General features: G+C 42.5%; 1 protein-coding gene across 1 annotated transcript in view; it reads right to left on the bottom strand.

The window, feature by feature from the left end:
* MCUB (mitochondrial calcium uniporter dominant negative subunit beta) overlaps positions 1-16,212 on the bottom strand; it is a 44,624-nt gene extending 28,412 nt beyond the window's left edge. Inside the window, exon 1 of the mRNA XM_030491558.1 lies at positions 15,728-16,212. Coding sequence (XP_030347418.1) covers positions 15,728-15,856 — 129 coding nt within the window. The 5' untranslated portion in view covers positions 15,857-16,212. The remainder of the gene's footprint in view (positions 1-15,727) is intronic.
* Between the last annotated feature and the right edge of the window lie 452 nt (positions 16,213-16,664).

Raw genomic sequence — 16,664 nt, 5'->3', positions numbered from 1 at the left:
AGTGTATCACATATGCAGAAATGTAAGCGTACTCCTCCAGGATGTGAATGGATCCTACTAATAGATTATGACACTACTTAATCTGAGACGAACTTCAGTCACTCCTCTTATCTGTTCAGATAAGGGATCATCTGAATGTTTGTTCTATGCTTGTTGCTTTATGAGCTTCAGCTTCACACTTTAGAAAAACTTGTTCTTTTCTCAACTATTAGCAGAGGGGGAGAACGATTCTCTAAAATCGGGGCAGTTTTTCACAGCTATGGATCAACTGTTCCCCAGCTGGGTACAAACTGGAGCGGGGAAGGGCAGACATGGAAAAAGTCATTAGCCAATTCCAGGCCCCAGCAGCTACAGGGAAAGGTCAGTAGCAAAAGCAGAGCAGCCCCCATTTACTGCACCCTTCTGAGGATGCAAGATGAGTCCTGGCCACTGTCTGTTTCAGACAGTGACAGCTCCACAGAGCAAGGACTATGGCACCTAGGCATCTCCTTTCCTGGGGATTTTGAAGGAGGGGGTAGCTGCCATTACACCTATCACTTCTCTCTCTTTTTTTCCTCTTTCCCTTATGTCTTGAGCCTGCTGAAATTATACTTACAGTATCCAGCATGTTCAGATCTCCCTAGGAAAGAAAAGGCTACTGAATTCTCTAAAGCTCTGCTCCTCCTGTCAGCATTCAAAACTGAAAGGGGATCACTGGAGCAGCTCACAGAAAAGAACAGACACTATCTAAAAATCACAAGAGCTGGACTTACAGGGTCCAATCTGTAAATCTATTTGCTAAGAAAATCAAGTACATTCATATTGATTAAAATGCTACAAAGGCATCAAATCCAAAGGGCCAATCTGAAGTGCAGTTCTGGACACATCTACGGGTCTAAGCAACATTCCAGCTTCTTTTTATGTCTTTTAGGTACCACTGCAAAGATAAGATAAAGCTGATTTCATTTGTATCACTGGTTTGCAGCAAACCCCACTAGTTAAGACTGTTTTCTGCAGAAGAATCTCTTTTTTTTCATGAGAATATAGAATATCACTTACTTCTGTAACTCTGGCTCAACTGTCACGAGCACCATTAGAAGAGTAACGCCAGGACTGCGCTATCAGATATACCTTCAGATCCATAGCAAGCAGCAGATCTCATTACTACACCAGCTGTTTCACTTCTGTATTCCACTAAGAATGCCCACTGCAGGCATTTTATCAGCACAAGTTAAATTTACTTCAGCATCAGTACCAACAAAACAGACAATTAGGTTACATTTGGCAGTGGGCAAGAAAAAACAGCTTCCAGATTGGCCTCTGTTCTTTCTACAAAGGAGGGATCAGCATCCAATGGTGCTGGTTCAAAAAGAGGCACTATGGCTAACGCTGAAGACCATGCTGGCAGGCTGGTACAGTGCCGGCATCCCAGTGTGCTGGGAGTCATCAGGTCATGGTTTCTGACTCCCAGATTGCTCTACACTGAACAGAAAGTGAGAGTCACTGCCTCAGAGGCAAGATATCACCAATATACTGGCTGGCAATATCTTGCTTCTTTGAGAGAGTACCTCTGGCTTCCACTGAATACCTATCATCATGCTTAATCAACTCTGCTTTAGCTAAGGAACAGACAATTTGACATGTTATTCTTGACAAGTTGCTCACCTTCATTCACGGCATCGCTGGATAGATATGATTAGTGTCCAGCTGACTCAACACTGGATTTAGCTCTTGCCTCGCTATAATTAAGATCTTAAAGATGGAGTTATATACTTTTAAAATGTTTTCACATGAACCCTGCTAAGGCTTTATCAACATTAGAAAGAACTTACTGATATAGCAACCATCAGGAAATATCTCAACAAAGGCACAGGATATATATATATCTATGGCAGTTCTTTAGCTACTACTAGCTCTGAAGTGCCTAATTAAAAAAAAAAAAATCCACTCCACATTTCTTCTCCATTCATTACCAAAGCCATCAGCTGCAACACAGAAAATGATCAATCGACAGAAAAAATCTAGTGGCAGTTACGCAGCTAGATATTGAGACTTCCGTGTATGTTCATCAGACCATCACTCCTCATATTCTTTCAAATTTCTTATTAAACACCCTACCCTAAACTGAATAAGTATATTAGTACTATAACAGTATATTATTCTAAGTATTTTAAGCTTAGAAATTTCAAAGTAAAAACAGCTGACTAGTAATTGCTGTATGTTAAACTAAAATATTTGGTGATAAATATTATGTCTCCTGTTTGTCAAAGTGTCCACAAAAAGGATTTGTAGTATATATACCAACAAAGCCTCTCAGTATAGAAACATCTCATAAATGAGAAACAGGTAAATAATTACACTGATTTTTCCTTCAAAGATCTTAAACCAGGATTAACACCAGTTCTTTGGCTTTCACCAACTCTAGGACTTCGGCTGGAAAAACCCCTGTTCCTTACAGCTTTCAAAAGGCAGAACTCCTACTGCAGATGGGACTATACCAGCAAGAGTAGTGCTTTGACTGGTACATCTTTCTTAATTCCAGCAGTTTGTAAATTCTTTTAGCAAAACAATGTCTGCTCAAGCTACTTTGTATTAAATCATGCTAGTACATATTGTCTCTTTCGCTATGTAGGAGCGGCTGAACACTAAAATTGAAAGTATTTTTAGCTTTTTAATAAGCCCAAAAAAATACTTTGACAGAAAATACCTGAAACATTGTCAAGGCAATAATCAAGACTTCCTTTGTTTGGAAAATTAATTTGGTGCTGAAACCCATTCACTTCTGAAACAATACTGCTCGCAGTCAAGTCAATCTTTAACTTAGGTCAATACTCCTAACCAAGTGAAAAAAAAAAAAAAAAAAATTAAAAAACTCCAGTCCCAGACAGCAAAACATACCCATCAGCTACTCACAGCACTACTCCTTGTGCTACTTTTTTTCAGATCTTCTATTGTCTACAGGATAAGAATCTCAGTTTTTATAAAAGAATGTATTATCGTCTTGACTACAAAAAAGCTTGAAAAAAACCACTATTCAAATCATCTCAAAGGTTCAAATCCCTGTGCAAGGGAAGTACACAGATTTTGTTTAGAAAATAAGTGCCTAATGTTTCTGAGAAGCTATGACATTAAAAAAATATACACACACACAAAACAGTCAAGGACTGCTTGCTGTCAAGTGACTGAAGTGGACAGAGAGAACATTCATTGCTAGAAATACAGGGGGAAAACAACTTCTGTACCTTATAATGTACTTTGTCTAAAGATTATTCTTTAGTTTGTGTTACCTTGGGAATTTGGCACTCCACACAAAAAGGGCCTGAAACAAGCTCTTGCACCACTGTTGTCTTCCCAGCCCACTGAGAAGGTACATGCTAGATACGCACCGCACAACATAGAAGGGCTTTCTGGTCCAGCTGCACCAACATGCTGAGCTACTCGCTGCTTCCAGGATCCCAGCTAGTCTTTCCATATGGACAGCGTTTTCTGGATATAACAGCCCACTAAGAACAAGCTGCAGTGAAAAGCATAATCATGCCCACAGAGCCCAATCCGTATCCAAGACCATCTGCAATAGAAAATACGGATACCCAGGACTATTCATCTCAAAATCCTCCTTACTGAAATGGAGATAATGGGATCAGCCATGCTCCAAGACTGTTGCTTTGTTGTAAGGAAGAAAGACAGTGGGAGTTGAGCCAAGTTCCCCACAAATACACAGTATGAGGATTCTTGTTAATTTTTCTTACGTTATAAAACTTGCATCTTCTTGAGAAAATAGCAGTTTGGAGAAGCTGCAGTAGCTTACAACAAACACCTTTAGGACTCAGTGAGAGTTTTCCTGGAGCGCAAAATAGTGTCTGAATTTCCTCCGTGAAGGTTTATTGAAAGTCTAGCAAATTAGAAAACATACCTGGTTAACAACAAGTGAGCAATAGAGACTCATAACCATGTTTGCAACGTGTCATCCTGGAAGAAATTACAAGGGAAAACACAGTCACAATCTCTTTGACACCACCATATTTTGCTGCAATATGCTTTTTCAATGTGCTAGTTCTAATAGCAAGGGGTTTGATACGGATTAATAAGCACAGTGAAAACCCTCTTTCCTCACTTGTTTTGCAACTACACAGAATATAGAGAGTGATCAGTGTCTGTAGGTTGTCTCCCCTTTATCTTTACTTTGCTTCACTCCCAGAATTAGGTAATAGAAGTTCAGTTAAAAACCTATCATCTGCCATATTTACCTGTTGCAGCTGAAGCAACTTGCAAACTACTCATATTTAAACAGAGGCATTAACACTATCAAACAATAACTTAAATGAAAAGGGCTAGCCTGAATAGTTCTGCATTGATGAGGGATATAAATACCACAAAGTGCATCCCAGGCAGAGGATGCTACAATGAACAATACAGACAAACAGCCCACTAAATATTGATGGCTTGGGCTAAACACAAGAGTCTGTCAATTCTGTGCTTTCACCATTGTCTTTGAATAAATGTTGTTCAATATTTGCCTCCCTCTGAATATGTGCTGTTGGGGTTCAGCCATACCTTTCTGAACTCGGACATGAGATTTTTATCTCATCACAGGCAAGGGAGCCTCTGTGATACCAGCAACCACCTGATTTAAATATTAATCTGTGAGCTGCCAACCCGCTTTTGAGTTTGGCTACAAGTGAAATAAAAAAAAACCAAACAGCAGAAACCATGGTTCTCCTGTTAGCTCCAGGCCTAGGAATAGCTGCTGGTTGCTTATTTTTCATGATGGCCACTCACAGAAACTAGCATTACTCGTACATATGGAGTATTTAAAATTTTTGCCATGGAAATACATTACTTCTCTTGCACGCTTGCAGGTAAGATTAGCCTGTGCCATAGGAGCATGCACTGACCCATGAACCAGCACATTGCAGCTGGATGGTTGTAGTGGATCTCACTGGTCTGACTGCTGCCATGGAAGTGCTGTGTGTTTTTCTTAGCGCTCAAATCCTTAAATCATGGAACTACACAACAGGCTGACCCACCATTGCAGAGCCTCATCCAAACTCTAGAAACTATTAGGAACACCACACAGGCCAAGCGCAATATGTAAGGGTTTGAATTCTAAATGGTATATATGGCATCCAAAATTTTTAGCAGCATATGAATAATCAACATCAGCATTTTTGATTAAGCCTCTTAATAACTTCTGATAGCATCTACCTTACTGTGTAACTTTATGCAGTTAATTCTTGAATTAGTTATGAATATTCATAACTTGCACAAAAGCTTTCGTAATATGTAAAAAAACCTACTAACTACTGATATTTAATGCCAAGTAAAACAAGATGTGCTGTAACTGTTAGGGGTAGAGTGCATGGTTATAAGATCTAACTTCCCAACAACCCAAAACTCTATTTATATTTGAATGCCAATGGGATTACAGCTTTCATCTGCTGGCTCAGAGGAATCCCCACAGACAGTTACATCCCTGTTCACAAGAAAAGTAACATGGCCATTGCAGAATGAAAGGTAACAAGCTATATTATATGCAGCATTATGAAATGCTGAAGAACAGCACCACTATGATGGTTTGCCCAGATTAAAGTTGTGTCAGGGTCTGATCTATAGCAAAATATACTCACTTTACACTTCCACTGCCATGAAGAGCAGCTTAGGGTCAGTACTCCAAGGAGTACTCCAAGGTTTAACAGCTATAATTCAGTTTTAGGGCCTGGGCTGTTTGATATCTCTTTAAATTACTTCAGCTCTGTCACATTCCCAGTGTGCTTACGCTCAACCTTCAAACTGCACTCTTCTAAGCATGCCTGATTTTACTACACCCAAAAGGCTACAAACACCAAGCACACACCTTTGGCTTCTGATTAAAGCACACAGGCCTAAATATGAACTATAGTTTCATATTCTATAGCATGTCAAACTTTATGGCTTCAAATAAAAGATGTTATTTAAAATTACAATAATAAAGAATATCGGAGAATGCACTCATAACCAACAAATTAAAATGAGAAAAAAGTGGTAGAAAACGCAGTGCAGAAATGTCAGTGCCTGCACTTTAAATTGGGACTAGCTCCAGCTCTGCAAAATATAGTGTTATCTGCCTTACAAGAAACGCCTTTGACTGAAAGCCACTGCAGGTAGCTGAGAAACTGTACCATTAACAACTGACTGCAAAAGATACTGCTGTGATGCCCATGTCTGGGAATAAGTTCTGGCAGGAATCTTGTCTCAAGATTGTTATTAGGCTTTTCTTGGTTTAAGTGATCTGCAACACATCCTGTAGCATGTCATCTCCCAAGGCAACCAAGGCAATCCCTCTCCCCCCCTGCCCAGGAACCTCCCCATCCTAAACTTTCCTGGTCTCCTTGTGTTGCACCTTTAGCAAGGCTTACGCTTCGGGATATTACAGGGAACTCATTATGGCTTCAGAAACTTTTCTGAGCAAACGGCCAAAAAGTGTGCCACAAACACAGGTAACATGATGCCTGAATAGTTCAGGACTCATTTTAAAGCAGCCTTTGGGAAGGCGATATTAAGAATCCAGATATCACTAACAGCATGTAAGATTAAAAGGGAACATGTAAACAAAAAGCAAAGTCCCATCTAACACAGATACACTGTAGGGTTGAATCCTGGCATTTGGTTACTGAGCACAGAAGCTCCTCACAAGAGAGCTCCAAGGAGTTGATTCAGTTTTCCTGTTTAAACATAGTTCGGGACCATCCAGCAGTCAAATAAAAACAGAGGAAGGCACAAGAGACATGCTCACCCTCTTGCCTTTGGCAGCAGCAGAAAACAGATTCCTCAGGATCACTAATTGCTGTGTCTCCAGTCTGTCCCTTCCCAAATTTAAGAGACTTCCTGCCTTTAGCTAAAAATATCAGCATGCACAGTGCTCTGAAAACCAGTATTATTTACAGAGCTGGGGAATCCATGAGCTCAGTGTAAACTTTAATAACTGCTGCTGTCTTTTAAGAAGCTTTTGAGTTGTTAGCAACTTTCTCGTAGTTTCATCTGGAATTTTAAAATTCTGAAAAGCTGGGGAGGAGTAAACTGAAGATGATCCGCTGAGAAGCTAAGACAAACTCCTAACTTTACCGTTTCACAGGTATCTATTCCACTTAAAACACACAAGATACACAAATCAGATACACAGCTCTTAGGATATAGTTGTGAAAGATGACTGCCTTTAAGTTTCAACTATTTTATCTATGTTAACAGCATCAAGCATTTACCTGAGCCATTGATCAAGACTCCTGACTTCCAACACTCAGCTGATTCAGAATTGCTAGCCTTGAGTAGAGCGTTCAGGACAGCAGATCATTAACTTCAAATTCTCACATAATATTTTATTACAGATGTATTTCTTCCACTGGGCTTATATTTTTGCAGTAACTCTTTGCAAACACTTCTTTCAGCTTCTTTCCTTGTCTAGGGCAAGGCAGAAACAGACAGTATCTGCAGAAAAGGAAGATGAACTACTTTGTGGCTATGCAGTCATGAACCATGCCTCACATGAGGGACTTCAGCTCAGAGGGGCCAGATGATGAGCTGCTGTGGTTTCTAGGAATGTACATGCTGCTGCATCTCAGGGGCATGGCACCTTTATACTTCGATTTAGAACAAACACATAAAGGTGAGGAAGATGTTTTATTAAAAAAAAATCTTTCTTCCATTGACAGCACAATGGAGTATGTTCACAGCTGTGCTGACACAGCCTGACACAGGCAGAGAGAAGCTGGGTCAAAAAGTAAGTACAGATATAAATAACGATAGTTTGCATGAGAAGGTGAAGGTCAGGTCAGGCCCTAGAAAAAGGAAACCTCAAACAAAACCATAGGAACATTGTTCTGTGAACAGTATGGCGTAAGCCCTTCAGGTAAAACAGGTAACTGCACCGTACATGGAGAGATACTGTACTGTACTCAACTTTTCCCTACCATGGCACTCTGACCAAAGCGATGTCCTCATGATTGATATACTAAGTTTTATTTGCCAAGAAGAAAAGCAATGTAATTTTTCCTCCTCTCTGTCAAAAATACAGGACATTTAAGGATGCTCTTGTGATCTCTAAATCAATTTTGTGGTCTTTTACTATACTTCTAAGTACCAAAGGGGAGATACTCGAAGATTAAATCACTGCCTGCTTTGCAGATGAGCAAAACTTTTCTTTAAAGACAACAATTCAAAGACAATTTATTTCTTTCCATCCGACTGGAATGTAAAGACTGAAGTAATTCTGATCTACAATGACCAGACAGAAAACGTGAAAATAATTGTTTCAAATTGTATATCTGAAGTAAAAAAAAAAAAAAAAGTAAATTATATCTTGCCTGTGTATAATGTACTCAATCTTTTTGTCCTTTTGAAGATGCACTGCCTGTGCTCATCATGATAAAAGCAGCTTTTAAAAGGTATAAATTTCCCATTTTTACAGTAATCATCTTTTTTCCGCTTCAGTCTGAGGGAGTATAGAATGTTTCCTCACTGGTAAGGAGAGGTTGTGCTGGCCAGCCACCATCACACAAGCACAAAGCTATTTGCTTACCCATGCACCTACTGCTGACATCTGACACTTCTGCACAGAGTAGTAGGTTGTATACCCCCACCAGCCCCCCTTGGATGGAAAAGAATTAGTTTATGACTACAGAGGTTACCATCACTAGTAGGCAAGCAGATGACCAATGTTCGTTTTAAAATTCTATTTCCTTCTTCAGCTGTTGTGTTACAGTAAATAGAATCATTCTAACGTGAGGGATTTATTTTACTAGTGAGGACCTGACCTTCAGAGTATAGATCTGCACTTTCCCAACACTTGGGGATCATGGACTTTGGGTCAAGCATTCCCCATAAGCTATCTATACTCACCATGACCACGTCATGGATTCCTCATACGCTGTATCAGTTACAAATGGGTGTACAACAGTACTTTTATAGACTAAGCCACTCCACATACTGCAGGAATTAAGGAACAGCCTGCCTGGCAAACACAAAATATTTTGGGGACAGCATGTAAGAATACCTGCATTGGATGCAATTTCAAGATGATGCAGGACTCATGCGTCAGCTGAGGATGGAAAAGTCACAGCAGATAACTTGCAGGCCTGAAAACTGTCCTACTCACCTCCTTACGCAAGTTCACAGAACAAATAGCTTAATTTAATTGTTCATTAGGCTACTCAGATTAGTGGGATACCAGAAATGACACAGTGAGCAGTTGTAAGAGTGGCAGGAGTGACCTTATAAAGAGCCATCTCTTCCCTATGCAAACCTAATCACCAAGTTATTACTCAGTATCTTGACAGCAAGACAGAGGACAAGGCAGCAACACAGAGAACCTGTCTCTCCCTTTCATCTTTCTGGAAAAGAGCAAAAGAGGAGAGAAATGAACCCAGACCAAGAGCTGATATTACATGCCCTTAGCAGACACTTAATTAACATTATATTATAACAAGGCCCAGAAGTGACTGTGAAACACCTCTGGGCTCAGAAAAGTTTAGTGCCTTCTACCCTGGCTGTAGGAACCCCCCACCAATGAGCAGCCCAGTGAGAAATTCATCTTTGCTGCTGACTTGCAAGTATGTCATCAGGGTGAAGATGATCCTAGAGAAAGCAAGCCTAGCTCAAGCCCAGCTATTCCATTTGTTTTCCTTCAGCTCGTTTCTCCCTAAGGGGAAGGGTGGAAAAAAAGATTATAATGTTTAACTAGATGTTGAGAATGGGTGTACTGTTCGCTTCCTCTTCAATCCCAAAAATCTTACTGTGTAAGGACTTCGAAAGGTGAAGTCCTCACCACAAGAAAACAAAAACCAAAAACCAACCAAACAAAAAAAGATTATTTCCCTTTCCTTCCTCTCTCATCCCTTCAGAAATTAAGATATTATAAGCTCTAGAATAGAGTCTACAGTTTTTGCCCTATAAGCTTTAAAACTCATTTTTAAACCATAAAAATGTCAAAAGAAAAAAAAAAACCACATCAGAAGAGACTCATTCTTAAAACATGCACTAGGTTTGTAATCAGCATTTAGTATTCAACACTTCAGAGATTTCTGGTAAATCTTCAGAGCACCTAAGACTTGCAAAGCAATGTCCTCAGACATCCTCTAGAGGTTTAGTATTAGTCTTTTTACAGGTACAGAAAAACTGAGAGTGCAAGGAGGAACAGTGCCAGACTTAGATGTCCCTCATCTCACGAGCAACAAAAAATTACTCACACAGTACTGTTCATATGACCACAACATCCACTTCACATGAAATCACAGCACAATTTTCTGTCATCTACTTGATGCAACCAATACAGGTATCATTTCATGGTATGACTATTCCTATCCCCATTCTAAACTAAAAGAATATGTAAAATAAACAATGTTGCTACAGTCATTGACAGGAAGTAAAGTAAATTTTTATTTTCTTTTATGATGTCTGTTGCATATATTTGGACTAATGTCTTTAGGAAGACTTCCCAGTCTTTAGGAAGCATAGCCTATTGCTGCTACTATATCCCATATGAGAAAGCTCTTTGGGAAGCTGGCTAAAATATTATACAGATTCTCCTATAGATAGTAATGTTAGACAGCATTTCAGTTTTAGGGTTTCTTTACATTTTATGCAGTACCACACAGCCTCTACTCAGCATGCAAAAGCTCCAACTTCTTTAAGCCTGTGATCCTGAAGAGCACAACTGCACTCTTTACAGCCTTGCAGGAGCAGGTTTTCATTTCCTTTCTTAGGAATCGCTGTATTCACACAATCACCAGAGACACGCATCTACTGACACTCAGAGCAGGCAAAAAAGCATCCTAATATTCTATGGACGGAGAACTGATTTGATCTACACATCCGAGTTCGCGGCTTTTCTATCATCTGCCCTGCTGGATAAAAACACTGTTGATGCCAGCTTCAAACACTGAGTGAGGCTGGTTATTAGAAATTCCTTAAACTTCCAAGGAAATGAGTGTTTTGCAGATATTTATATATGCACATAAAAAAGTATCTTGCAACCTTCTGAGTTACTACAGAATCTGTACCAGACAGATTAGACATAGAAAAACAGTAGATGAGATTAGGTGAAGTACAAAGGATGATGAATTTCTGTGCTATATGTCACATCTCTCTCCAAAAGCGTACTTATCAGAGAAAATGTAGCTACCTCCCAGCTGCCAGATGAGAAGAGACAACAGGAAATGGCTAGCAGCCATTCCCAATGCCATCCTGTTGTTCTGGCATAGCCACACTATCAGAGGCAAATAAATGAACCTGATGAGACAGGCACATTTCCTACAGCAAGTGCCAGAGATCTAGACGGCTTTATAAGGCATTTAGAAATTAGTAAGAGCGAACAGTACTTCCATAAACAAACAACTTAGTGAGGTGTATGTTTCTGTTGACATATGCTAGTATAAGCTCAAGGTTTCTGTTTAGATCAACAAGCTAACTTGTGTTGTGCAAGGTTTTCAAAGGGAAGGAAATATGGGGGAAAACAGGCCCAGTGGCCACAAATTACTCCCAGTTCTTGGCTCCAATTAGACTTCAATTTCCAAAGGACCTGAGTAGGCTGAAAATACAAAACAGGGACTTAAACAACATTTGTGAAACATTAGCAGGGAAAGACACTCAATGATAATTCACCTCTATGGAGCCTCCTGGGATGTCCTGGGGCCGCTGCTCTGACAGAGTATCTGAGAAATCCTGACAGCAAAGTATGTGCAAAAGAGAACAGTACAAAATAAAAAAGGGAGAAGGGGAAGGGGAAGGGGAAGGGGAAGGGGAAGGGGAAGGGGAAGGGGAAGGGGAAGGGGAAGGGGAAGGGGAAGGGGATGGGGATGGGGATGGGGATGGGGATGGGGAAGGGGATGGGGAAGGGGAAGGGGAAGGGGATGGGGAAGACACGTTTCCAATTATCCAGTAGCTGTTAGGACTTGTGGACCCATTTAGGTCCTTACTTATAAAACTGTATAAAACTAGAGGACAAACTGGACAGGAGTAATGCTGGGAGCATGGTAATTCAGGTGTAAGAAGAACAACAACTATAAAAACTAACAGGAAGGACAGGAAAATGTTCAAGCCAGTCTGAGGAACTGGGTAGTCAACAACTTATCAGCTGAAAGCATTAAAAGAAACATTTCTGACAGATATGGATGACACCAGGAACTGACAAAAACCCCCACAAAACAAACAAAAAACTCCTCTCTACCCTGCTTTCTGCAGATAAACAAAAGCAATGACTCTCCTACTGGCTGCAATTTGCAACTAGGAGGAAAATTCCCCCCAGCAACAAGCATATGCGATATCCTAATCAAGAAAGAAAAAAATCCCTGATGTTTTTCACAGAAACCTTTGCAATTTGATCTTGCCAGCTCACACACAATCTTCCCCCTCACAGTGTATTCCTGAGGCACAATTGTAAGAGAACTTTGCTCACAAAAATCGAATGCATTCTGAATTAATGATGTTAAATAAACTCACATTTTGAAAAAAAAAAAAAAATCAAGTTTTCACATTTTAGTTCCCTCACTCATACTTGTTCAAATCAAGCCCTGCCTTTTGCAGAAGAAATATCCCCACTTCATCTTCATACATTTCTGTCCATCTTCATACAGGATAGAAACAGTCGCAGCTAGAATGGGGCTGCGCAACTGCAAAGAAACCTGGTCTTAAGGGAAACCGCGTAACCCAGGCTTCCTTTTCGACATCCCAAGTGATGCAGGCATGCTGGTACAGATCTTCATAATATGGACTAAACTGGGAATTTCACATATATGAATGGCCATAAAAAGCAACCCAATTTTAGATCCATCAGATTCAGCACTATAGAGAAAGTAACTAGGAGCATGTAAGAAAAATAAGAATTGTATTAAATCCAGTCCTTTCAATGTTTCCTGGCTTAGAAAGTTTATGAATATACAAAAAAAAAAAAACCCAAACCCAGCAATTCTAAGCTTTGATTCTGTGTTAACATATCTGTTCTCCACTGTGATATGGCAAGGGGAGCAGTGAAAGCAGGGCATTTCTCTCAGAAAGATCTGCGGGAGTTAAATTGTGCAAGTGAAGAGGAAGTGAAAGAGTTGGCAACCTTTAGGTTTCATCACATGCAAAATAACTGCAGCATGATAAATCTGGGACTTTAGCAAAATGAACTGCACCCTTTCGGGAATAAAGTTATGTGTAATAAGAAAGCCTGTCTGAAAAACACGATATAACATTCTTCACTTGGTTTGAAAAACTAAGTGTCTAAGCACTAGCCACTTAAAAAAAACTAATACAAAACTCCACACACAACAAACCCCTCAAGTTAACAAAATAAAAAGGAATTTGTATGAATATCACTCTGAAAGCAAAGCAAGCTGATCACAGCTACCAGAAGAGTTGTGGATTTTGTCTAAAAGCGAAGATGAAAAGCTAATGATTAAGGATACAGCTCTTTGGGACAGCAATCCCTGCTTTTACAGAGAAATTACAGCAAATTAGCCATTGCAATAACAGTTCATTTGTCCCGACGGCAGTGTATTTATTAGTCGAAAACACCCCACATAAATACACTGTGTACTTACACACCTGCCCATCAACACAGTAATACTTGAGTATCCTTCAGTATGTGATGACTAATTACCCATACAACCCCGTGTGACCATGGAAGTATCATCTCCAGCTTTACAAATGGAAACCTACAGTCAGTGCCCCAAAAGGGATTTGGGCAAATGGATTCCCATCACTGAACAAGCCAGAGAACACGGCCCACGATGGCACCAGACCACACTGAGTGCAAAGGCAACAAGCAACCAAGCCCTGCATTCCGCAGCCCTGCACAAGCACTCCAACCTTTCCTTCCAAGGCTAGCGGCAAAATATTTGTTCATGCAAACAGCAATGGCAAGCAGAAGAGCTAGCAACATGCAACAGCCACGATAAGGGGAAAGAGAAAAGAAAAAAGATAAAACAGAAAGTACTGATGAAAAAAATGAAATAATCACAACTGAACAAGATGTACAGCACCTGACGTTCTGCATTACACTGAAACCTAAAGAGGAAAACAACTGCAATTACAACTGCCACACTTCTTACTTTCACTAGCCTGAAATTACAGCTGCCGGCCATTCATTTAATGTATACAAGAACAAATATTTTAACTGCCTGAACTGTTCTTCAGACACATAGTTAAAAAAATGAAAGGTACCCAAAGACGGAAACAGGAAGGGGGAAATCAGTAAACATGCTCCATTATCTATGATGCTAGCAACTCTGTAGAAAAGGTAGCACTACAGATTGCACATATAAAAAGCATTTTATATTAATTTATTAAAAAAATTTCCATGGAAGAACTAACAAAGTCTTGCCTTAAACTCTTTTCCCAATTAGAATTTTCCCCAACATTACAACATTCCTCTCCTTAATCTATTCGGTGCAAGCATTTAGCTCCTGAGTCACATCACTGTCATGTTCCATCTCACGAAGTAACAGGGCCGATCATTTTTCTGTTCTTGTAATGGCAACACTGACAGAGCAAGAGCATTTCCTCCTCCCCCTCGCATTTTCAGTGTCTCTTCCTGAAGCTTTTTCAGTTTCAGTGTCATTTCAGAGCCTCAGAAAACCACGAAGCTTGTCTGCAAAGCACTACCCTGGAGAAGTTAAGAGGTAACAAACCGAGTATGTAGTATCAGTGTGTGCTGAATGACAGTGTAATGCTCTCAGGGAGATGCAAGATAGTTTTAGCATACCACGTTTGAACCTTAGAAGATTAAGGAAGCTAAGTTAATATTTATCTAAAATTCCTCTCTTAAATGCCCTCATGTACACGCATGACAAAGCAAAGAAGGGCCACTCACATTAACAGAGGTGGGGCAAATTAATGCCATGGCATTTTGTAAGAGAGTTTTGAAAAGTTCACGCAAAATTTCTTAGCAAAGAGCACAGAGCTCTTTCCGCACAACTCCTCAACTCTAACTGCACCATTGGCTTCAAGACCCCGGCTGTGGAAGCTGCCCAGTGAGAAGCATGCACGCCCCAGAGACTCCCTCACCACTGATACGTCCCAGACATGGGTTGTCATGTTCCATCACAGCAAGCATGTATAGCATCTCCATCATTTAATACAGCCACCAGGGATGAAACTGCCTCCTCTCCCAGCTGGCAGCCACTCAGGACTCCAGAACCACACTGTCCCACGTCCCGGCAGGTCTTTATTTTTGAAGTCATTGTGCCTTCGCGTTTCCCTTCACCCTTCTCACCTCTGAGACTTCTCAAAGCCCAAAGACGCTCACAGGCAGGCGGACCTCACTATTTTTAACGTACAAGGCAGCGCCCCGAGACCCCGTGAGGAAACTTTCTTGCGCTCCCATGTCCCGCTCGCACCCCACGGCAGCGGCCTGTGATTCACCCGTCACTCCCCACCCAGCCCGGAGCCGGGAACGCGGCCGGAGGCGCGCTGAGGCCCCGCCGCCCCTCAGGGCGTCCCCAGCCCGCGGCCGTTAACAGCGGCCCCAGCCCGCCCCGCGCGTGAGTCACCGCGCCTCTCGCCAGGCAGCGGCGCCGCGGCGCCCGTCCCGCCGCCTCCCGCCCCGCCAGGCCCCGGAGCCCCCAGCCCGGCCGCGGTACCGCCGCTGCTGCGCCCCCCCAAGTTGTGTCGCTCCGCTGGCCGCCGTGCCGAGTCCCGCTGCGCTTCAGGGGACAAGGCGGCAGCGGCCGCGCGGGGCACTCCCGCTTCTTCCCGACGCCGTCCCGCGGCGAGCCTCCCTCGCTCCCTGACTCACCTGAGGCGCTGAGGGCAGGGGGCAGCCACCGCGCCTGCCCCGCGCTGCCCGGCCGCACAGCAGCACCGGGGGCTGCCGCCCGCCCCGCTGCCAGCCGCTCCGCACCGCCCGGCCCAGCCCCGACAGCATGGTCCCTGGCCGCCGCCTCCTTCCCCGGAGGGCAGCTGGCCGCCCCCGGGCGCGCTCCGCCACGGCTCGGCTCGTGTCGGGCGGCGCTGGCTGCCGCGACGGGGGGGGACGAGTCCCCGCGGAGGGCGTCTCCTCCGGCGGTGCCGTGTGTTCTCCCTCTTCTCCTTCCCGCCAGCCCCGGGGAGGAGCTGCGCTGGGCCGGGCTGAGCAGCTCCCTCCGTCCCGCCGGACGGGGCGCGGCCCGGGGCGGGGGGGGACGGCAGCGGGAAGAAGCGGTGTGTCCGTTTGTGCGCTCGGGCGGCCCGCAGCCCGGCGGGGAGCCGTTTCCGCGGCAGCGGCGGTGAGCTCCAGGCGAAGAGGCGGCCCTGGCTCAGCTGGGCGCAACCCACCGCCCTTTGTACACAGGTGCTGTCCTCCTGTCTTCTTCTTCTTGAACTTGAAAACGGATTTCAGTAACTTAGTTATAGTTATATACATAGTTATAAATGAGACTAAGGTAATCCTTAATTTCTGTTTTACCCAAACACTTGCCTTTTCCATAGCTGATAATTAAAAAAAGGTTAATAGCTGATAACTGCCCTTTTTGAGGAACAGGACTATTACTACTCCTCATGTTTCAGTGGAATAAACACATTCTGGTTCCACAGAAATAACAGTGAAGCACAAAGAAACCAACTCCCACTCTTGGAGTTTGTTATTTTACAAGAAAGTTCCCTTTACAGCAGTAAAGCAATTAGCCAGGCCAGACCCTTTTCTCTTCACTTATTTGTTTGATATCACCTTATCGCACAGAATCTTCACTCCCACA

The sequence above is a fragment of the Strigops habroptila genome, chromosome 7, assembly GCF_004027225.2.
Source record: "Strigops habroptila isolate Jane chromosome 7, bStrHab1.2.pri, whole genome shotgun sequence".
In the NCBI taxonomy this organism is placed as follows: Eukaryota; Metazoa; Chordata; class Aves; order Psittaciformes; family Psittacidae; genus Strigops; species Strigops habroptila.
This window is presented reverse-complemented; position numbering and strand designations above follow the sequence as displayed.